Source organism: Strigops habroptila, chromosome 2 (assembly GCF_004027225.2).
Source record: "Strigops habroptila isolate Jane chromosome 2, bStrHab1.2.pri, whole genome shotgun sequence".
Taxonomy (NCBI): domain Eukaryota; kingdom Metazoa; phylum Chordata; class Aves; order Psittaciformes; family Psittacidae; genus Strigops; species Strigops habroptila.
In genome coordinates, this window is record NC_044278.2 from 94,884,402 (window position 1) to 94,908,327 (window position 23,926).

Genomic DNA, 23,926 nt, shown 5'->3' on the forward strand with positions numbered 1-23,926 from the left:
CACATTAACTATATATATATATATTTAAAATAATGGTAACATTAAAGCCCTTGTTAAAAATATAAATTAAGATAATTTTCATCTGTTTATTATTTTTGCTTTTATCATCATTGACTATTATAACTATTTTATCATCCAGTCACTGAAAGTCATGAGATCTTTTTTGCAGTGATTTTATTTTTCCTAAGACTGAATAATTTTGTGCTTCTGGCAGCCTTATCTTCCCTGTCCCTTCCACATTTCCTTGTCACTTGTGAATGTTAAACAGAGCAGTCTCAGCAGAAAGCATGAAGACTTCACTGATAACCTCTCTTCACTGTGAAAATTGACCATTTATTCCTACTTTCAACATCTGTCATTTAGCTAGTAACTGCATTCTTATCTGTCCTATAGCATCACTTTCTTGAAAGACCTTTACCTGAAGGACCCTGTCAGAGCTTCTGATTGGAAGATATGGAGATCTTCTGCAGGATCACCTATCCATCCCTGGCAGTGTTCAAGGCCAGCTTGGATGGAGTCTTGGGTGACATGGTTTAGTGCAAGGTATCCCTGCCCATGGCAGGGGGGTTGGAACTAGATGATCTTAAGGTCCTTTCCAACTCTAACTATTATATGATTCTATGATTCAAAGATGTGTTGGCTGCTTTAGAGAAGAAATCTGGTGATTTGTGAGGCATGACTTCCCTTTCTCTGCCATGGTACTACCGCTGAAAGACGGTGTCTCATGTCATCCTCCAGCTGCTCATTTCTGTCTCTTCATTCATGCAAACGCATTACCATAATGTAAACTGGATAGGGGAGCTGCTCTGAATGCAAAACAAAGGCTACCCTGCCAAATGTGTTTATGTAAAGCAACAAAACACTTCCAACTAAATAAAACCAACAAAACCTCAGTTCCCTGGACCAGATCTCCAACTCTGTTGACACAAGAAGAATTGAGGATGGTGGGGAGGAGAGAGGGAGGATGCAGGTGATGGAGAAGTTTGGGACTGTGTCTTTTGGTAGACTTCTGGCTTGTACTGACATAAGAGTGTTTGTGAAGTTAAGGCTTTAATGTGCTGAACTCCTAAGTTACTCAGTGACCTGGCTTTCCTTCTGTGACTGGAGAGATTTGAACTTCTTGTTCACTAGGCCTTCAAATAGCTTTTGCTAAGAAATCTCAGTTTCTCCCATTAGAGATGCTTGATTTCATATTAATAAGTATCTGTATTCAGTAGAGACTGCCTAAATCAGTTCCTCATTTCCACAATGGGTCCTATGTGCCGGACCAGAACAGTTACTCTTTTTCTGGTACAATAACTCTATTAAAAAAAATAAAAAGAATTAAAATATGCAAAACTGGAATATTGAGAGAACTGAACTTGAAAATTCCAAACAGGCTTGAAGCTAGGTCAGCTGCTCACATATTTTGCATCAAGGATTTCAAATAATCAAGGTTTTCATTATTTGTAGGTGTATTAATATGTGCTTGTTATTTCCTCCATAGTTTATGACTTTCTAAGCCTCTTGTTTGAGGAGGAAAAGCCTGTCAAAATATCGCTCTCAATGACCAGAACTAATTAACAGTCACTGTTTCTTTTCTGTCTTTTTTTCACCTCTGTATACGAAGCATTTAGATAAAAGTAGATCCTCACAAGGCCTGATGACAGTATTAGTTAATCTTAAATGCTGGAGATGAGTAAGGTAGGAACAGGACTTGTATTTAACATACATTTGCTCTACGGAGTTAAAAGCAGATCTGTCAGTATTCTTATATGAATTAAATGATTAACACAGCATTTGTTAATGTTTTTCCTTATAGATTTTTGTAAGAACAAGCCCTAATAGGAACATAATTTATATAACACAACTTGTGTGAATTTAAAACATGGTCCTTAGTCTTACTGTTTTTTTATGGTAAATACTATTTAAATTTAGACTATGAAGTATGTTTTGCTTTGGCAGGCCTAAATTATTTCAGAATTCTGAATACCAATTGTCACATGAAGCTTCTGAAAATACAGTTGCAAGCAAAAGTCAGCTTTCTGGGCATGCAGTTCTGTCATGGGAAAGAAGCGTGGAAGTAGCTCACACCAATCCAGTCCTTGCACTTCCATTCCAGAGCTCTCAATTCTAAATACGTTTTGTTTTGCCTTGCAAAATCACAGCCATCTTTTAGCATATTATGAAGAACGTTTCTTAATGATATGTATTGTGTTGACTGATACAATAATTTGAGCTGGTGTTGATGATTTTAAAATGAAATAAACAGTCCCAAGGGAGCTTGGCATTGAAATAGATACATAGTTTAGTGATAAACATGGCATTGAAATTTACTGTGAACAAGTAACTAAAGCCTGACAATTGATTAGAAAATTATTATAAAGAATAAAACCATAAAACAATAGAAAACAGACAAAAATACTGCAGACTGCTAATCATCAGTGCTGAGTGAGGCTGCTCAGGGCCTTCCCCTGTGGCCAGTGAGTACACCCAAACCCCAGAGTAGCTGTTCCCCAGGTTTAAGGATTTAGGTCTTTTGTTTAATCATTTTATGGAAGCCAAAGTCCAGTTAAACATGTTGGGACAGAGCTGCTGTAGAGACCAGGAAGCTGGGAAACACCTGTGTGTCCTGTAGTTTCTCTGTAGCCAAATAAAGCTTAGCCAACAAGAAATTCTGCTTGTTTTGTCCATAAAAGGAGTTTTCAGACTGGGATAAAACCATTGCAGATGCTCGTGGTGCAGGGAAGCATCCTGCAAAGTCTCACTTAACAAAGCCCCCACTTAATTCACCAAGTTTAGCATTGCAGAGTTATAGTTAGCCCTGGGTAGTAGGAGAGGGGACTGAGTCAAATTTCAGTCTTATTCTTCATTCTGATGCCAGTGGCTGTTTGATCCTGCAAAAGTTTAGGCCTTAATTGGCTTTCTCCTTTTTTGCATTAATAAAATAGGGCTTCTCTAGGCACTGCAGGGAAGTCTTAAATGAAAAGCAACATTTCACTTAGTAAGATTTATTCTGTGGCTGCATCTAATAACATTAATCAAATACTGAGCATTAAAGAAAAACTGCAAAACTCCTTTCATGTGAAAGGAATTCATTGAAGGTGACCTGTTCACCTGAAGTGCTGCTTAAAAGCTTTAAAAAGCAATATAAAATTTGTAAAAGATAATTTGAATAATGTCGCTTTAGAAACAAGCTACTGATAAGCATTCCTGTTCAATAAAGCTGGGCCCAGGGTTAAAGTTCTTTTGTGACTATTACTTAGTGGACTGGTAATTGTCTGGTTAATGATATTATATTTTGCTCATTTCAGCAAGAGGTAGATTGTTGAATACCAAATAGTGGGACTGAATTTGAATAGACTTTGCCCTGATAAGCTTGAAAACTGCAAGCTGCAGAACATGTTTCAGATTCACTAAATAGAAGTCTTTTTCATGTTTAAATACAAAGAAAGGAGGCAAGGTTGTAGTTAATCCCATCACTTTTGCAGTTTGGGTGGTAGATGCATGTGAGAAAACTCGCCTCTATTTCTACATTATGGTATACTTGTTTTTTTTGAGGCGCCATGTTTATCTTGCCACAATTTTAACCACAGTGTCAATCAGTATTTGTGGGAGCCAAAAAAGATGTATTGGACTTGCTGTATCTCACTACATGGTTTCTGTAAGTAAACATTTCTACACAAAGAATATATTGCTAACGAGTTCATCTAACTGCTGGAAAGCAGCAGTAGGTGTCATCAGTTCCTGTAGGGTAAAGTTTCACATGCCAATCAATTGTGAAACATTTATTGTCATTTGTGAACAGATTATTGTCATCAGTAAATATAGGAGATGTCATACTCCCCATTTTCTGCCTTTTCCTGCTTTGCTCCTAACCTTCATGGTATTGCTGCCCTGTCTTTTCTTAGTGCTTGTTCTGGCTCTGCTTATGATTCTTTGCAGGGCTGGCTTAAATCTGATTTTGCTTTTTCTGTTTACATTCTGCTGATTTAGTGCATCAAATTGACTTACATGGAGGTTGACTGATTGTCAAGGCTGGCAAGCAGAAGAGGAGGAGTGGAAATGGTGCAAAAGTAGGCATGTCCCTTCCATAGGTAGCAAACTGCTGTGTTCCCCTCGCCTCATGTAATGAAATCACACCTTGTGTAGTGAAAATTGGAGGAGGGTTGAGAGAGGACCTGGAACTGCTGGTCTCAAGTGCCGATTTCAAACATAGTAACTTTTGCTTCTGTTTCTTGACCTTTCATTCCCCTTGACCAACCCCTTTTCCTCCTACTGGTGCTTTCTTAAAAACAATACTTTCCTACTCCTTAAGGGCTAAAATGTGAAATGATTCACTCTTAGTCAAGGAATCGAGATGTTTCAGCAATGAAGTAGTGATTGCTCTGGGAAAGAAACTTGGATTCTTCAGAGCATAGTGAAATGCTGGTGGGACTAAGAGAAAGGAAGAGGCCAAGTGGCTGGAAGGATTAGAAATGGAGAAGGTCATGTTTCTCTGTTTCCAGCAAGGGCAGCACTGAAAGAAACAAGTGAGAAGAACACGCACTCCGAAGTATAGCGAAAGGTGTTGCAAACTAGCTCAAGAGCTGATCTGGCCGAGAAATGCTAGAGAAATAACTGTGTGGTTATGAATCACTGATGTTTTTCTGCTGTGGATGGAACAGCTCCAACAGTATTGCCAAAATCATAGTTTAAAAATTACACAATGTGAGAAATCGTAAATCTCGAGTCACTCTCATGTTGTTGCTCTGAATTTTTAGTTGATGCACTGCAGAAGAGAAGTGTTCGGGTTTTTTGGTGGGGTTGTTTTTTTTGTTTGTTTGTTTGTTTGGTTGGGTTTTTTTGGTTTTTTTTTTTTTGGGGGGGTGGTGGTGTGTTTTTTTTTTTTTTTTTTTTTTTTTGTAAGAAGGCTAAATGGAGCAAGTTTTAACACTAGTTTTAATTCTAGTAAATCCAGCCTAGTTTCACTAGGCCTTTTCTTACTGCCTTAGACAGGTGATGCAACTTGCTTTACGTGTATGCTGTGCTCCTGTTTCTTATTGTAGCTACAGGTTTGTCATCTGTGCCATCATATTTTACTATTAGTAACATGAATTTGTAGGATCAAATACACCTCAGGCAATCAGACGATACATTGTGTGCAAAGTGTTGAGACCATTTGGAGAAAAATGGTTTTGCCCACTTCATTCCCAGTCTTATGGACACTGCTTTCCCACCAAGAAGGTGAATATTTGCTAATCATATGTTCTTTTGCTTCTGGAGTTCTGATGGTGCACTGTTGGAAGGCAATATTGTGCTCAAGGATGAGTCTCCCATTTAAAGACAATAAAAAAACAAGCCAGCAACACTGTGTTTTCAAAATTAATTACATATATGATGATGCTGAGATGTTTTCCCATGAGGTCTTGCTGTCTCAGCAGAATTCTACTCTGTGCATGACACACAAGCAGCAAAATCTGAGATTTTGTTTCTGCAAGACTGCCATTTGTTACTAACATCAGCATAGTACTAATGTTGTTTCAGCCAGAACCTTCTCCGTTCCACTTACATCCTCCCTGCATCACCTCCTACCTCAGGCTTTTAGTAGGTTCAGATTTACTCCAGCTGCCTTACATATCAGTATCAGTATGCTTAACATACTGATAATTGACCTAAAATCCAAATGGGTTTTGGTTCTGGGCATGAGGGCAGAGAGAGACTTAAGGTATCCAAAGTGCCTCTAAGCTCTCTTGCCAGAGGTAGCTCTGGAATATGATACTGCAGAGATCGATATAGTCCCCAGTGCAGTGAGATGAGTTATGACCTATATTATTGTATGTAAAATATCGGGTAGGTTTCGTACCAGAAATGGTGACACTAAGTAGAGCAGTAACTTTGAGTCACTGAGAGGAGGTTGGTGGGTTTATGCTTTCTTTATTTTGTTTGGGTTTTGTTTGTTTTGTTTCATTTTTTGAAATGTGACCTGTTAGGTATTTTCTTGTATTGTCTGCTCTTCAGGAATGGCTATTTAATAGGAAGTAATAAGAGCCTCTAGAGTACAACTGTGTCTCACCTCTGCGGTTAGCCTATATCTAATGGTCTGCCGTTGAAACAGAAAACGTGTTTGGCATATTTAATACTTAAAATTTGTCAGTTAAATAGTTAACATTTACCTGGCAAAATGTGAGTGTTCTGAAGTATTTCAAAGCATTAATATTCTGTTTAGGATCATAATTATGGGGTTGTTTTTAGAGAAGAAGGAACAAAATCCATCCGCTGTGGTTTTCTATTTTCGGAATAATGAACTGTTACTGTCATTTTTCTAGGGGTCACCTCTGTTCGATCTTATCAAGCAGTCAAAAGAGCGAGAAGGCCAAACTGAACAGCCTGAGCCCACTTCCACTCTCAATCTGCCTCTCCAGCATAATCACACTGCAGCAGACCTGTAAGTGACATGTTAATATCACCTTTAATATTTAACTCCACTTGTATTCTGTTTTCCTACTTGTTAGGCTTGGTACTTAGGTTATGTTGGAGTGTTGTAATTGCCGCTGCTTATTATACATGTAAATTTAACTAAATCTGATCCTGAAATACTTTTTCCAAGCCCTATCAAACTTGTAATTGCAAACTGTTATCTTACTTGCCTAGGAATAAGTCCTTTTATCAGGTATTTAATCAATAACTTGAAGTTTTAATTCCTGATATGGGAATAGCAGGTTACAGGGGCAATTAATTTCTTCTAATGGGGCAAGAGTTCCTGCAGGTATTATTCATGTGAAATTATTCCTTTATCCTGTGATGCTAAGTGCTTAATACATGTTGAATCTCCAGCTATCTTTCTCCTGTGAGATCTCCTAAGAAGAAAGGACCTCCTCTAAGTGGTACTTCCACTTCAGATGCTCAGCCAGGTGTTACCCCTCAAACACAGAAGCCACAGAAATCTACCTCCCTCTCTCTGTTCTACAAAAAAGGTTTGTTGCTTCTGTAGGTGCTGAAACTGCAAAGTTAACTCTTGTTATTTTTCCTTTTGGGGTTTCGGAGCTCAACACCTCTTAAACGATTATAGTAGAATCTGTAATAAACACTGTGCAAAAACTTCCTTAGCTGCCTCTGGAAGAAACAGTAGGACAGTGCCAGCAGGTTAATGCATGCACTCTACACACTGTGAGTTCCAACTGAAAACCTATCTGCTGATTCTAAGAATGGCATATGGGCTCAGGTGGAGGCTGCTTCTATCAGAGCATCCTGTTACCAGCAGTGACAATAAATAGGTGTTATGGGAAGCTTAAGAACTGAGGAATCGTGTATGGTGCTTCCCCTGAATGCCTTCCCAAGATTTAACTTTCGCCAGCTTAGGGGTTTTCCTCAGTCTTTTGTAATGTGTCTTTTTAGTGACTCCCAGTAGATTGTGTTCCAAATGCTTGTTCAGACTGTTTTCTAAGTGACCTAGACACACATGCACAGCATTGTTTGGTGTGGACTCCTGTGTGTCCACTGCCTGTTGTATAATCTTTTCCATGTATTTTGATTGAGCCTGGCATCTCCTACCTTCATTTGATGGCTTATAGTTTTTGTAGTGGGAAATGATGAACATTCAATCGCTGTCCATCCTCCATCATGTTCCTTTTGTTTTGTTTACCACTCTTATTACAATTTCAGTTTATTTTATTTCTCTGTTTTTGAAGTGTATCTGCTGGCCTATCTCCGACTGCGTACCCTGTTCTTTCGGCTTCTCTCTGACCATCCTGACCTGGAACCCTTGATCTGGACCCTCTTCCAGCACACACTGCAAAATGAGTATGAGCTTATGAGAGACAGGCACTTGGACCAGGTAACATTAACAAAAAAGTTTTGAAACTGAACAAAATGTTCTTTAGCCATTAGAAATAGTAACCTGAGTTTTTATTTCTCCTGATCACTCAAAGGAGAAATTAATTTAGAGTGAAGTCTAACATCATGTTTTTTAAGTACTGGTATCTTCAAATACCATTTACAGCTATTTTCAAAATAATGAAAACACAACAAGTTTTCTAATAATTTGCATAAGAAAATACTGATTTTATTTGGGAAGACAACTTGTGGCTGATAAAAGTTTTGTTATTCAACCCTAAAATTGCAGCATATGAAATGAGTTTGAGAAGTTATTATCAGCTGCAATTGATTGTTGTACAGAACTAGAGGAAACAATCGTTGACTTATATCCTGGAAGTTCTTATAAAGCTGAGTTCCATGCTGGTTTATAGAGCACAATCAGTAATTGAAAGTTCATCAACTGATTACTTGAAATGAAGAAGTTGAATTAATTTTCTGCATTTCCAATTGTCTTGTCTTTTTTTCTTTTATAGATCATGATGTGTTGCATGTATGGCATATGCAAAGTAAAGAATGTAGATCTTAGATTTAAAATAATTGTTTCGGCATACAAGGAGCTTCCCAACACAAATCAAGAGGTATGGAAATTTTTTCATGTTATCCCTCCATAAAAATGTTATAAACTAATTATTTATCTCTGTCTAAAACAAGATAAAACTACGCTTGAACATACAAAAGAAAACTTCTGCTTCACTGCATCTCCATTTAGTGGAGGAGAAAACTGGCTCTAAATGTCTCTTTAAACATCTCACACAAATAGTTTGGTAACTCTCCTCAGAAAGCAAACTTTATTCCAGATTTTTACTTAAAGATACTAAGTAATGGTTTATGATACTATTTTGAGACTAGATGAAAGATTCAGGTCTAGAGCTAATAGGACTTTCAAACGCAACCCAAGTTCCTTTAAGAGTTAACTTCCATCAAACTTCCAAAGCGGCTTTCAATAGAAATATGGTTAGATATCAAATAGAGATGTATGGTTGTATATCAAACAGGTGTGTATGTATTAAAGTTGCAGGTTTAATTCTAACATTAAGTTCCTTTTTTTGTAAGGGCCTTACATTTTTCCATGAAACAGTAACTAAATTAATAGAAAAAACCTCACTGAACAGTTAATTGAACTGTAGCATCCTTTAGTAGCAGAATTTCTCATAGAGTATTTGTGCATCTTGGCTAAACTCCAGACTTTCATTTCCAAGCCTAAAGAACTGTTTTATCATCAGGACAGTAATGATTTTTTTAGCCTTCCAAGGTGTGTGCAGTAGTGACAGTTGTGTGTTTAAAAATAAATGGAGCTTAAATGTGGAAAATGTTGTTATCAACACATTTGCACTAAGGTGCTGTGCCAGTTAATTAAGTAGATGCTTATACTGGTGTTTATACAATTTCAGAAAAACAACAATTTATAGAACAGTTCTAAGCAATAGTTACAGTGGCTTGCATACACTGCACATGCCATCTTAGCTCTTATTTGACACAGACTTTATCTATGGTTTTATGAGTTTTTCATCCCTCTTTTTTAATCTGTGCATGATGATTTTCTCACCCTATGTAGACTTTCAAACGTGTTCTCATCAGGGAAGAACAGTATGACTCCATTATAGTTTTCTACAACTTAGTGTTTATGCAGAAGCTGAAAACGAACATTTTGCAGTATGCCTCCAACAGGGTAAGCTGTTGTGTTCAGAGTTCATTATTTAACAGAATAGGAATATATAGACAATAAAGCCTTACAATTATTTTATTATTTTTATAGCCTCCCACTCTATCACCTATCCCACACATTCCTCGCAGCCCTTACCAGTTTTCCAACTCTCCTCGGCGTGTCTCTGCTGGCAATAACATCTACATCTCACCCTTGAAGAGCCCATACAAATTCTCTGATGGGTTTCAGTCACCCACAAAGATGACTCCAAGGTCTAGGTAGGTTATTGACAGGCATTTCTTTGACTACATTAAAGGTATTTGGGGCATTTTAGTGGAAGAAAAGTAGAAAACCAGAGAGCCTTGTTTGTCAGTAGTCTGTGGTTGTTACATCTTTTCTGTTTAAAAGTTCGCATCCTATATTTGGCATCTTTATTCATCTTCGAGCACTTTTCTGTTTCGGTTTAGTCAGTGTGCTCAAGGAGATTTTTTGTTAGGGGTTTTTTTTCTCTTTTATTTAGGACAGTCATATGCAAGCAGGGTTTTCTGACCTAGTTGTTTAAATGTTGGCTTTGACTCTGGATCACACTCCTGAAATACAGAGCTGAGCTTTGTATGCTTGTTTAATACTTTTATGGGACAAAATGGTTCAGAGTATTTAGTTGACTGAGCAGAACATTTCAAACTGTTGATCATTAGTTCTTAGAAGGGAGGATGACAGCAAATGTGGACTTTTCAAGCTAGGATCAAGTGAGCCCCATTGCACCTGGCCCACTGTGTAGAAAAGTTAAAATATTACTGTGTATTTTGTGTTGAAGTCCTGCATGGTTTTGATTAGCAAACACCTAAAGGTAAAGATGAAAGGATGATTATCTGGATACCCAGCACTGAAGTGTCTTCCTGCTGATAAGGGATGGACTGTGGGGGTCTCTGATTCTTTCAAGCCACAGTTTCTTTTCTGTCTTTACAGTTGATTTGGTAATTCAGTGTTCTCTCACCTGAACAGAAATATCGAACAGTCTCAACACAGTAAAGCACACTATGGGTTTGCACTGTTAGTGCAGAGAGAGAGGAAGAGACTTTGTTAATGTCCTATGCTAAGCTGTGCAAATCAGTTCTATCGTTGTTAAATGTATCTTACTCTTAAACACTTCTCTTCTTCATTTGGCAGAATTTTGGTGTCAATTGGGGAATCATTTGGGGTGAGTTTTAACATTTTTAATATTTGATCTTGAATGCATGTAACTCGGAGGAATGGGCTGGCCTGCTGACACCTGTGGAACTGGCCAGAGAGTGTCTATAAGTTAATGTAGTGTCCTGTGGAATCTGTAAGCCCACAGATTATTGGGGTGTTCTGTTAACTCCTTTCAAATATCCAGTTTCCAGTACTTTTAATGTTTCGCATTTTACTTTAGTTGCTCTGACAGAAGATAGAGTTCTTAAACTGCAGAGTTGTAGAACTTCTAATTTTTCTTAGTGGATAATCTGGAAAGTTTGAGTAGTTTCATGATTTATTGGCAATTTTTTCCTATTTTTCTTTTGTCATTTCAGACTTCTGAAAAGTTTCAAAAAATCAACCAGATGGTGTGCAACAGTGACTACCAGCTGAAGCGCAGCGCAGAAGTAAGCGCTGCTCCTAAGCCACTGAAGAGGCTGCGCTTTGATACAGAAGGGCAAGATGAAGCAGATGGAAGGTGAGGGATTGTTCTTGGCTTTTCAGTATCTTATGTATATTTGGTTCTTGGGGCCTCCATCCTAACTCCTTCCTGACATCCTGACTTCTGTTAATTTGTGAACTTCAGGAAGTATAATAAATGAGAGACGGTAGCTTTATACTTCTCAATTTCATGTCAGAAGTAAGGATTTATTCAGTGCCTGTACATCCAGCATCCCAGTGTTACTGCTGAGTGCTAAACCATGATGTTTAGTCGGTCTTTTAAAAAACAAACCCCAGATTTTTTAGACACATGAGATATCAGGCAACTCTTGAGTTTAGTGTGGCCAAAAAAAAAGAGTTTGCATTTTTGTGAGAGAAGGCACTAGCACTGAAATGAACTAACCTTGATTTAAAGTTATCTTGTGAGGATAAAAAGTTATCTTTTTTTTTTTTTCCCAACTTCCACTTAATATATGCTTTCTGCCTGCAGCAAACACCTACCCCAGGAGTCCAAGTTCCAACAAAAGCTTGCAGAAATGAGTGAGTATGATTTTTTTTTTTTTTTCATTAACTGCTCAGCAGTAAGTCCCTCGGATAATCCAGTTCGTGCCCACTCAGATAAAAACACTGCTCAACACTGATGTCATTTTGGCAACTTGCTTAGTGTTTTGTACTTGCTCCATTTAATCTTGAAAATGCAGATTATAAAATGGAAATCCTCAAAAGCCTTTTTGAGGGTGTTAAATGGCACAGCAGCATAGAAGATGCTGTATTACATGGGAATAAGACACATTCTTCCTGAGCACTAGAATTCTTGAAATGGGATTACATACTAGCCAAGGCTTTCCCATTTGTTGTAATGACACACCCTTAGCTGAGAGCTCGCAGGTAGAAAGAAATCAGTACTAACTGCAGCAGTGTTTAGCTGACCAGACCACCAAAAAGGCAATTATAGTAAAGGAAAATTATATACACAGGGAAATTGTAATTTTGTATGTTGCTTTGCTGTCCTTTATGCTAAAATACTCAAGGCTGCTTTTTCTGTTACTGTGGATCAGCATTTCTCTCTGATTTTATGGGGTCACTCCTCTGTTTTTAAAATTAAACTCAAATCTAGCTCATGAAAAGCAAAACAGCCCCATCCCTGCATCTGAGCTGTATTTTCCACTCCCAAGAAGGAACACTCTTGGTCTGACCTGGCATTCTTACTCTCTGGTGGAATCTGAGCTCTGTAGCTGAGTGGATTCACCCATTAAATATTCTTACCTAGCAAGTGTCTGCTCACCAAGCTGGGTATGTGCATGGATCCAGGCACCTCCTGTTTATTTTAGGCTAGGGGAAATGTTTCAGTGTTTCCTTGTGGCAGAGGTTAAGAAGGGATGTTCTATCTTGTGTCCAGTTGTGTTAGCATGCATTACTGAGGGGGGAAAAACGGCATTTCCTGGGCTGGCTGGCTTTGTGACATGGGCACTGCTCACCCCAGAGCATCTGCCTGGCAACAGAACAAGGTCCCTATGTGATATAGTCCATCTCCTGCCTGGAGGAGGGAAACAGACAAAGGGAGGGTACAGAAGCAATGAGAACTTGAGTGAAGAGGTGGAATGAATTTAGGATGTGCGAGATTGAGCAAGAGCTACTGAAGCAACTCAGAGGCACGTGTTTATTTTCAAATGAGGGACTTGTTTTATTTAGAACAGTGAACTTCTGTTCCTTGTGTCATTACACATTTTTGCAATAAATAATCACCTCCAAAGTATTTCGGAAGAAAGTATTTAATCTTATTCTTTGTTTGGTTTGGCTTTTTTTAGCATCTACTCGAACAAGAATGCAAAAGCAGAAACTGAATGATGGAAATGATACCTCAGCAAGTGAAGAAAAGTGAGATTCTTCTCAGGACCAGGGGCTGCACTGCAGGCCCTCTTAAATTGTTTCTGTTTTACAGCCTTCATTAATTGAGTTGCTTTTTTAGTTGCTTTTTATTCTGAAGTGCTAGTTGGAAGCATTTGGACTTTTTAAATTTTTATATGTTTTTCATGATACTTTTTGCCTTATGATGTAGCATATATCCAATGTAAGCCACTGAATTTAATTTATATATTTTTGTGAGGATTTTAAAAACAAACTTGGAAGGTGTCTTAGTTTTCCTATTGCAACATTACTGATTTAAGCCGATTCAGTCCACTTGGACTGAATTTCTCTGTCTAAAGACAAGATATTAGCTAGAATGATTTGAAATGCACTATTTTTTTTCTTAGATTTCATTTTTATATCCTCATTACTTGCAAATTTTGAACATGAGGGGCCAGATACTGCAAAGATTTCTGTCTCTGTATATAATTAGCACATCAAATTCCCATTAACTTAAACTGCACAGCAGTCAAGAGACCTTGCAGAGTCAGGGCCTCACATCAGACATAAACCTGAATGCAGAGTGAACTCATTATGTAGCTGTACTACTGAAACCAGTACTTAGTGTTCATGTAGTTTCCGAGGGCAGTTATGCTGTCCATCAGTTTGAATTTCATGGAATATGAATCCCACAGAGAATCTTCCAAGAAGCTGAAGCTTCTTCCCATATGCAAAGTACTTGATGTGCACTTTCTTCTCTTGGAAAATCTCGAAGTATTGAGATTCCCACCTGGTACATGAGACTTCAAAATTCTAATGATGTAGAATTTTCTTGATTTCTTCAGATTTTCACCTAACCATAGCCAAGCTGAACGAGCTTGAGAAGCAGGCACCAAACCTCCTTCCTGTAGCTGAAAGCTGAGTGTCTCCAGTGGGGTTCCAGGTAAGCATAGCCTGGTCTCTAAAAGCACAGGGCATCATCTCTCATCGGCCTTGCTGCAGCATCCGCACAAAAGCCAAACTTGATGAGCCCACGCTGGGAAAACCAGTCTGCCTTCTTTTACTGCAAAGGCAGAGTTGAACAGGCAACTTCTTGTTGTAACTAGCAAAAAATCCCCAAAACAACCCCAAAACTTTTTTCATCTTAAGTATTTATAAGTTACTGATTCAGATACTGGAATTTTTCTTGCAATGACAAAGTGTTTGCAAAATAGGTAAGGGAAGCACATATTTGACTTCCAGTGCATTAAAATATGAGTAAATAAATGTTTTGCTTCAGAATTACCCATTTTTATGAAATTTAGCTTTTGCAGCTACTTAAATTACAAAAGTTATAGTAGAAGAGTATGCTATTCATTACACAAACATTTTAAACCAGCATCTTCTCCGGCTAGCTTATTTAGAGATTGTTTAGCTGATCCTAGAATAGTTACGGCACTACATTTGAAAGATCAGATCTTGCATTGAACGGAAGCTAATCTTAGGGCTACTAACAATTCTACGAGCAGCACACTGATTCGTCAATGAATTTTAAAATAAAGCTGGGTTATTTTTTTAGTTTCAGTACAGCTTCAACTTCCTTCCTGAAAAATGTAACAGTGTTAAGAGTACCTTATGTTTATTTTCTCACTTTTTGCAGTTTTACAGAATATGTGTTAACATTGTGCTACACTGTTCTGTTACAGCAGCTGAAGTTCTCCCATGATCCTTTGACTGTATTATTTCTTTACTGTGACAATGTTTTGGTTTTTTTTTTTTTCAGACAGGAGGCTTTACATCAAATGTAAGAGAATATTTTATACAACTAATCAGTTTCTCTCCTTTCAAGATAAATAAAATAGCTTTTAAAGGATTTATAGTTTGCAATTTTCTTAGGTGAGAAGGTGACTTCGTATGGTAATGAAGTATGATAATGGTGTAGGCATACAAGAAAGCTGGAGGGGGGCTTTTCACAAGGGTGTGTAGAGATAGGCCAGGTTGGACGCGGCTTTGAGCAACCTGGTCTAGTGGAAGGTGTCCCTGCCCATGGCAGGGGGGTTGGAACTGGATGATTTTTAATGTCCCTTCCAATCCAAACCTTTCTGTGATTGCATGATACTGTGATGTCCTCCTGCATCCTCCTTGACCATGATTCTGCAGCTGGTACAAGCAGAGGTCAGTCCATCTCCAGTGACTGATTTCCTCTTGATGCAGAGGTCCAAATACTTACACTGCTGGGCTTCTAGTTATCTTCAGAAGTTTCTGTAAGATATTCTGGACATCTTGTTCTCAGCAGACCTCTTGTTCTAGGGTTACTGTTGGTAATGCTTTGGACAGACACAGGCTGGCATTGTGTTCTGGGTCACTGTCATGGCACTTGCTGAGGTGCCTGAGGCGGTCCTTCAGAGAAGCTGGTGTCCCATCATTTCACCACCCTGCTTTTCCTCATCCATTCTTTCACTCTCAAACTGCTGGAAATGGGCCAGGATGTCAAAACTCCAACATAAGCCACCCTGCCCTTCTGGGCTGGATGTCTGGCCGCAGGCACATCAGTCCTGCAGAGGCTGCCTGTGTTGCCCTACTGGAGTCCATCGGTGCCTGTGACTCACGGCTCTGCTGAGCTGGCAGTGCTGTTTATAGAATCGGTGCTCAGGATACTGTGTGGAGTACAAAGTGCACTGGCTGATGTGCCAGTCCCTGCCCCTTCTACAAACACATTTTCAGAGTCTTATTTTTAAGCAGATACATCTGCAAATAAATGTGTATTGAAACGATCAGATTTGGAAATCTTACAATGTAAGATCTAGAAATCTTAGAAGAATGCCTTTCTTATAGCAAGACCTTGTTGTATTCAAAATGGCCTAGAATATTGAAATGGTATTCCAGGAAAAAAAGAAAATGAGGATTCAGAGCAGAGGAATTGGATAGAAAATGTGACAGGCATTTTAAGTAACAGTAAAGCAATGGTAAGGATTGCACTGCTGGTCCAACTCTTCCTTTGCTGGGGAGAAATGTGTATTTGTGGAGAAGATTGGTCTCTGCCCGAGCCCTGTGTGTAAAATGTGTGAGGTGAATCGGCTTGGCTGGTGTAGCCACCTTCAGCAGGATGAGCTGACTCTGAGCCTCTTCAGTTGCCATTATACACCTTAATCTCCTCCTGCCGTCCCCCGTTTCCAAATGCTGTTTGTTCTTACACGTCACAGGACCTTACTTCCCTGCATTTGACTTGCAAGTGAAGAGTGCTAGTCCAGAGTAGTAAATAGCAAGCTCCTCACAGGTACTGGAGCAGACATAGGGAATGTGTAAAGTGTGTGTTTTCGAGTACAGGAGCGGCTGCAGGAAGATACCAGTGTCTGATGTGAAACGGCTCTGGTATCTGGCACCAGCATCTGGTGGGATACGGGTGCAAAGTACAAGCTGAAATACTTCAAAGTGTAACAGATAAGCTAGTCATAATGTACATTTGCTTCAGAAACAATTATTGGTGTTTTGAAGAGTTTTATTACTAAGTCACCAGGCCATTAATGTCTTTGAAAGGTGGAAATACACTTATGCAAATACTCCAGCTTTTTTTTGCAGACTCAGTTTTCATTCTGCTTCAAATGCTTTATCCGGTGGCAGTTATTTCCTGAGGAACATAAATATTATCTCTGTTTTGTTTCTTTTTCTCCCCACTACTACGTGGTCAGCTCATTTTACAAGCATCAGTCTTTCATCACTTACTGAAAAGGAAAGAATCCCACTCATACTTTTTTAAATATTATGGCATTTTTATTAATGGCCTATTAAAACCAGGCAAGTTTATAAAGAAACAAGAAACCAAAACTTATTTCTGCATCGTTAAGTGGTAGCCAATGAGTCCTGCGTCTATGGGGTAAAGAAATGCTTTGGAAAGCCCATGGCAATTTTTTGGATCATGTAAAACCAGCTGTTCACACAGCTGTTGGGCACTGTAACAAAACTCTAGAGGAGGGCACTGGCTGACGCTGCAATGCTGACTCTTGGCTTCAGTAACTCAAAAGAACCATTAAATGACCCTATCGATGCCTGTAATTTCTTTTTATTTCAAATTCCATTTGATTCCGGAAGTTATCCACCTCATTCCCTTTCTGCAAAGTGGAACACCCCCCTCTCTTTAAATCTCAGATACAATTTTTGTCTGTGGTGTCCTAAACCAGAACAATATTTACATATTTAAATACTTCATTACGTATTTAACCCGCAAGAAATGTGGGTTAGTTGCAGACCATCTCACAATTGTAAAATGCATCCCTAATTTCTCCTACAAGGACCCATGATTTGGTTTCAAGCACATTTATATACACACATCCACGTTTAACCACCTAAGCCAGGATGTTTTTTTAAACATTGACCTTTAAGTGCCAAGAAAAGTGCATGCGATGAAAGATTGAAAATACTAATAAGTAAATGTCCCTTTCAGTGTAATGCTGTCCCGCCCAGGCCAGATGATACACACTGCATGAATAAAAGCCAACACTGACCCACTGCATCTTTAGGATCACCCTCATTCAGTCCAGAGATGCTTTTACTCAAAATTATAGGCTTTGACAATTACTCTGAAATTGCAGTGAGGTTTTAATGTGTACAAGTAGGTTGGAAATTATGAGTAGGAAGGAAGTATATTGAAAAAAACAGTGTCACTATTGGTTATATTAAGCCAAAAACAACTCGCTAAGAAAGCGTGCAATTTGGAGTACGGTAGTTGTTGAACTACTGGTTTTGAACTTGAGCCAGCTTGAGAGAGCGGCCTTGCTCCCCTCTGCTATCACTCCATGGAGTGGTGTCTCTATGGAGCTACTGAGCAGAGAATGTTTTCAATCAGACCTCAAGTTAAAATCAACTTCAAGAGCAGGTTTGGCTCTTGAAGAAAAACAGCAGAAACCTGTGGAGACACCTTTTTGGAGTACATATATTGGGAAGGCCAGAGCGATGGCAAGGCCTTTGCAAGGGGCATGGGTGCCCAGTTTGTTCCATTTCCTGGTGAGGCTGACTGAATGTCAGTGCAATGCCAGTACAAGCTGGTATCTGCAGCTTGGGCTGTGGCCATCCACCCTCCTTCTGTGTGCTCCTACAGCTGAGAGAATGCTGGCAGGTGAATCTGGCAGTTCTTGAGCCCAGGACTGAAAGGGGCAGACTTCACTTCAGCCATCCCTGGCCTAACCAAAACACCTGGAATTGCCCAGTCTTGGCTTAGGTAGAATTGCCTTGTGCCTATGCTTTGGTAGGATTAGTGCTGGGCTATAGCATATAAGGTTTGCAGCAAAGTTGTGCCCTGCCATGGTACTGTTCTGCTGTCTGTGGGCCTGAGTCAAGTGCTTTTCAGCACTACCTTATCAAAGCTGATCTCCGGGGAAGTTGTGGTTTTGATGAAACTGCATTATGTACTGGAAAGTTTTTGACCAGTTCTGTTTGAATACAAAATACTGACACAGCTGCTGAAGTATGGACTGGTGCTGCTGGAGGAAGTTGTACTGAGGGGGTGGCAAACATGCTTGTTAGCAGGAGATGATCTAATATATTCCTAGTGAAAGTCTGAGGTAAAAGTCTAAAACACGAGTAATTTTTTACCACAGCATTTTCCAAAATAATTTGCTTATGGCCCCTTTCTTAAGTAAATTCTGCTGTCTGGATGCCTCACCCTTCCACTCACACCCACAGGGAGTGATGTGAAGAAAGGCACTACTCAATACTTCTTCTTGTCTGAGGATGTGCTTCTCCTTTTCCTCCTCAAGGACCAGGATTGTTTGAGAAAAGATCCTCCCATATAACAAAGAACAGTTATTGCTACTTTAGAAATGAGGAAATGAGGCTGCAATCATTCAAGGGAATTAGGTTCTTAGAAACCACATTTAGGGATTAGAAAAAATCATCGAATGATTCTGTGGCACAGCAAGGATCTGATGGAAGGTCACAAGACTAAGTATATTAGTGTACTGAGCCTGGTCATCCAGCTTCTTACCTTCTCCATTTGTAAAATGCCTCAAAAGGCTCTTAAAGCCACTTCATCCAGTCAAAATATAAGAGAAATAATTTCTTAGGGTAAATTCACAGTTACCTAGTAGAAAAACTCAAGTAAATGCTTCATGAGCTCAGCATCTTCTGTAACAGGGCAAACCTCCCTCTGCGCAACACTGGGTGGGGGTTTCATCTTAACTCGCTTTAGTCAGTTAGTTAGAAATTAAGCATCTACTCTGCCTTAGCCATCCAGTCCCCTCAATGAGCAGTGCTGAGAGAGGCAAGTCCAGAGAGCAGCTCCTCTTGCCTAGAACAGACTTGTAAGGTAAGTGGTATCGTACCTCCCAGCACTGACCAAAGGAGAACCTGAACCAATGTATTTGGACAATGTGTTCTTATTGCCATGTGGAAAATAATGTGAGTTTCACTCTTATGATTTAATTGTAAGACCCATTTTATCACTTCGAAACTCTCTTTTTCCCCATTTTTCTTAAGGTGGGCTACCTGGAGATAGATAGTAAGACAGGAATAAATAAACCTCAAGTGGAACTTCCCTTTCCTTGACATTTTGTTTGGGTTTCTTTTGGTAACAAGCAAACAGATGGTCTTCTCAGTACCAAAACATACAGGACAATAATTCATGTCCAGCCAAATACTGTGGATGCTTCCTGGCCCACTGGGGTGCCAGGGAACATGCTTGGTGTAATGGAAAGGAAGATGTTTCTCATTTTGTCTATAACAATGGACGTAAGTGCCAGGAACTCAAAACTCGTAACGTCCAGCTGAAGCTCTTCATGGCTTATGTATTTACACTCCAAATATATACCAAGTGAGACACATCCTCTTACCAATCAGAAAGCCTCTTATCCTAAACAATTTATATTACTTCATCATATGTTCAGAAAAACAAGTTTCTATCTTCACCGTAAGACAAGCCAGGCAAGCAGCAGCCCACTATGGCATATTAACATAGTTTGGTGATAAAAATATACTATGACAGTTTTAGCAGCAAACAGGTCAGTGTCCAAATGCAAGTTGTTTAAAGAAAAAAAAAGAAACTCAGACAAGATAATGACAGCTTAGTTTGCTTGGCTATAAGTGGGAAAGGGTAGTTACTGCATTACATTTTTGTTGTTAAATTCTGACTGTTGGCAATGAACTCTCACCACACACCTATACTGCAGCCACCTTTACAAAACTTGTATGTTAGTGGACTTTTACACATTTCCTAAGCTGATGGACACTGAGTCTTTCTTTCCAAATCTTTGCACCTGGTGACCATGGATCCAAAGGAGACGTATTTCCAGAGGGAAGAGGACATGCTCCTCAGCTTGGTGGCAGTCAGACCTCAGTTTCGGAATGCTCCCACTCTGCTTGCTTTGCTAATGAAGTTTTTCAGGAGGTCGTGGTCCATTTCAGCAAAGCCTTGAGTTTGTGTAACAACAGTTAAATGGTTTATGCAAAATCTGAAGCAAAATTCTTCCAAGTCCTAGGAAAAAAATTGTGGTAATTTGTAATATGAATGACTGAGAGCAAAATTATTATTTTATTTTTTGTTTTAAATCTGTCATTTAATTAGCAGAGAATATCCCAGATTGTTCACATTACCAATGCCTCTTCTGATCAGTTTGACTGGATCATAAATGATAGTATGAAATTTGTTCATACAAACTATTCAATAGCCCCCCTCCAAAAAAACAGGAGTAGCCACCTAAATTGACCCTAGAATTCCATCGCATTGACTGAGTTCATGAGAAAAGTTATTAGTGAAACCATCAACTTTCTCCACATACGACTGCCAGAGCATCAGTGGCTCCTTTCTTTTCCTCCTTGCACTGAATTCAGTAGCTATCCTGTGGAAAACAGCAGATATCCTAGTCTTGCTGAAAATAAAAGGAAAATAATATGTAACATTTGATGATGCTTAGTGAACACAAGCAGGATGTTAGGATACAAGCATCTTTCTTGGTGAACCCAGGAGCTGAGTCCCCCTATCTAGGAACTGGGATTCCTAGATGGCAAAAATGGTTCTGTCTTGTCCTGGTCTTGCTGCTACAGGATGTTCGGATATGCAGCACAGAACAGGTACAAGCCATTAGGCCACACAACCATGATTTCACACAGTAAATTTTGCCCACTCAGACTCCTCACAACAGTGGCAGTCCTTTCCGTGCACTAGGTCAATCCCCTTTAGCTGGTTCCTATGCAACAACTTGCTGTTGAAGGAAAATTAATTGCCTTCTGCAGCAAGCAGAGCTGGAGCCAGCAGCAAGGCAAGTCTAAGTTGGAAGTATGATCCATGACCTATAAACTCTTCAAGGGTTACAGGAAAAAGAGGTCTCTTAATCCATGCCAGTTTTATTCTATGTTAACTACACAGACATTGCAGCCAGGGATTAATGGTAGAAAGACATTTAGCAGAAAACCTGTGTATTTCTCTTTAAAACCTTTTCCTTAGATTGTTTCAAGTCTATTGCTCGTGTCAAGGTGTAACTAAACCTTTAACAGAGACCAAGCAGCACAAAATATCCTTCAAAAAGAAATACGGTAGCAACAATGCACAGAAGTAAATTGTATCTCTCCTCAAAAAGAACTGGAAAATCAGGAAAGGGAAGGCAAGTAGAAGAAGAAATCAAAACCATAGAAGAAACAACAACAAAAAAAGGTGTAGAAGATCAAAGACATTGCTTAAGTTTCAGCAGGTCTCTGAAATGCTGCTGCCAGACCTGAGGCTTTACAGTCAATGTGCGAACTTCTACACTAAATGAAAATAACACCAGCTGCCTTTTCTAGTGCTGACCAACAAAGACGACTATAGATATCATAGAATCCTGGTCACTAATTTTGCAGTTTCAAGAAATACTGGGGTTTAATTCTGTTATATAGAAGATGCTTAAAAGTTTCTACAGTGCTATATTAGAAATATGCTATAAAATAACGTGTAGTGTTCACATTTAATGACTAATTAACTCTATCTTTTCAAACTTCAAAAATATTAGGCCACTTACTTTCATAACCCTTCTTTGGGCAGTTTTTTACTGAAGTGCTGATACACTACACATAGTTCTCAAACCAGTTTTTGCTATATTAATGTAGTACCTCTGTAAGATCCCAGCTTACTTGACGATGCCTTAGACAGACTATCCCGTGTCTTTGAGAAAGAAGTCTTTGCTGCACTTTTCTGAAGCAATTCTACTGCAGGTCTCTCTGAGCTGTGGCTGTAGGGAGGAGGGCAACAAGGCGCTCCTGAGTTTGGCACATATTGCACCCAGGGCAGGTGAACCAATTCATCATTTGATGATTGTGTTAAAATGTTACATGTTTGGAAATAATACTAGGTGTACAGAATAAAACACTGAATCATAGAAGGAAGAGGAGGGTGACATATATTTAGTCATCTAGCCAATCCCTTTTATTGTGTTTCAGCCATTATAAACTCCAGTACTTTGTCCAGGCTAGTTTTATTACTTCACAATACAACTAAATGTACCTTTAACTACTTTTTAACTACTTCACATGACACAGGTCAACTAAAGGTACCTCTGCTTTGAAGATCTTGAAAACTATTGGAAAGCTTGTAAGAGGAGAAACTCCAGAGTAAACTTTGAATGAAAACTGGTACTAGGAGGTTCCAATCACTGGGTCTTGCCTTCCTGATACCTTGGTTACAACTGCCTTGTAACCAGCAGCTGATAATCTTATTATCTACTAATCTTTATGAAACTCGCTGACTTCCAGACTCCTGTTTGCAACTCCTACACAAATTTATCTCACCTAGTATGCTGCCTCCACGCCGACTACTGCAATGTTTAAACTCAGTTTTTGCTTCAGTCCCTTCTTTCTACTTGCTTCCTGTACCTGGAATTGTTTATTAAGCCATTGTATTATACTTCTAGCCTTTCCTCCTTTAAAACTTTACCCTAGTAAAGCCAGGCAAAAGCTGAAAAACCAAGTGTGTTTAAAAAACATTGTTACCAGCTACAATTTTTGGCTCTTCTAATAGGTAATCTTCTTTTGTAAAGCAGGAGAAATCCCGAACAGAAAGATGAGGACTTCTCAACTGCAGTGTCAGTTATAATAAAACAGTTACTAAGTCTAAAATACATATGCAGACTTCTTGAATAATAAAATCCACCATACCATTATAGCCACAATCAGCACAACACTAAGAAGTCGAGAAATGGAAAACAACTTTGAAAGTATTTGTCTGTTTACAAAAACAGTGCTTGCAGTAATGCTGATAACAGGTTGAGTGTTAGTGAAACATTCCAGAGCCAAGGACAGACCAGATGACAGGATACAGGGAGAGGAATAACAATAGGTAATTTGTTGAATGTCAGCATGATTCATTGTAAACAACACAGCAAAAGTGGATTTTGTTTTTTTTATATAAGCACAAGCGTAAATAGGGGAGGGCTTTACAAGTAAATTCTCCCACTGCCTGTAAAAGGTGGTACCAGAATGACTGTACCAGACACCGGCAGACAAAATGATTCGGTGGAGAACTCAGGAAGTGAACAGGCAATGCAAAATCCAAAGCAGCAGCAAACAGCAGTGAGAAATTTGCATGCCATGCCATGTCAGATGACAAGGCAGGAAGCACATTAAGAATCCTGACTCACAAGTGCAAGCCAAAAGGCCAGGAAGAAAACACTAGGAGCTCCATTTTTTTTTTTTTAATAGCTTAAAAAGGGGGAAACAAACATCTGGGAAGCCAGAAAGGGCAATTGCAGTAATCATGCCTCATCAGTGAAATGCTAATGGTTTCATTTCTCAGAAAACAACTGTTTGGCTGAAGAGAAGTTCTCCTTACCTGAGCTTCATATTTGACAGCGGCAGAAAGAAGAGCAATGGCATTCTCTTCACAAATGCCTTGTTTGATTGTCTGCTGGCAAAGCTTTTTCAATCTGTTTTCTCTATACAGTGTTGCCAAATCTAGCAGTCCTGTGAAAATTCATGCAGCTTTAACTATCCTGGTGCAAAACA

General features: G+C 39.1%; 2 protein-coding genes across 9 annotated transcripts in view; one reads left to right on the forward strand and one right to left on the reverse strand.

Annotated features, from left to right (window-relative positions):
* The window catches only part of RB1 (RB transcriptional corepressor 1), a 73,740-nt gene extending 58,903 nt beyond the window's left edge, over positions 1-14,837 (forward strand). Inside the window, exons 18-27 of one of the 2 annotated variants that reach the window (XM_030476565.1) lie at positions 6,288-6,406; positions 6,796-6,935; positions 7,650-7,795; positions 8,310-8,414; positions 9,392-9,505; positions 9,593-9,759; positions 10,652-10,682; positions 11,032-11,174; positions 11,628-11,677; positions 12,946-14,837. In XM_030476565.1, the coding sequence (XP_030332425.1) occupies positions 6,288-6,406; positions 6,796-6,935; positions 7,650-7,795; positions 8,310-8,414; positions 9,392-9,505; positions 9,593-9,759; positions 10,652-10,682; positions 11,032-11,174; positions 11,628-11,677; positions 12,946-13,019 (1,089 nt within the window). In that variant the 3' untranslated portion in view covers positions 13,020-14,837. The remainder of the gene's footprint in view (positions 1-6,287; positions 6,407-6,795; positions 6,936-7,649; positions 7,796-8,309; positions 8,415-9,391; positions 9,506-9,592; positions 9,760-10,651; positions 10,683-11,031; positions 11,175-11,627; positions 11,678-12,945) is intronic. The other variant, XM_030476566.2, reaches the window with a different exon arrangement.
* Positions 14,838-16,713: 1,876 nt separating this feature from the next.
* RCBTB2 (RCC1 and BTB domain containing protein 2) overlaps positions 16,714-23,926 on the reverse strand; it is a 32,700-nt gene continuing 25,487 nt past the window's right edge. For 6 of the 7 annotated variants that reach the window (XM_030476575.2, XM_030476569.1, XM_030476572.1 and 3 more), the window contains 2 exons: positions 23,754-23,884; positions 16,714-20,429 (listed from right to left, as the gene is read on the reverse strand). In XM_030476575.2, the coding sequence (XP_030332435.1) occupies positions 20,289-20,429; positions 23,754-23,884 (272 nt within the window). In that variant the 3' untranslated portion in view covers positions 16,714-20,288. The other variant, XM_030476570.1, reaches the window with a different exon arrangement.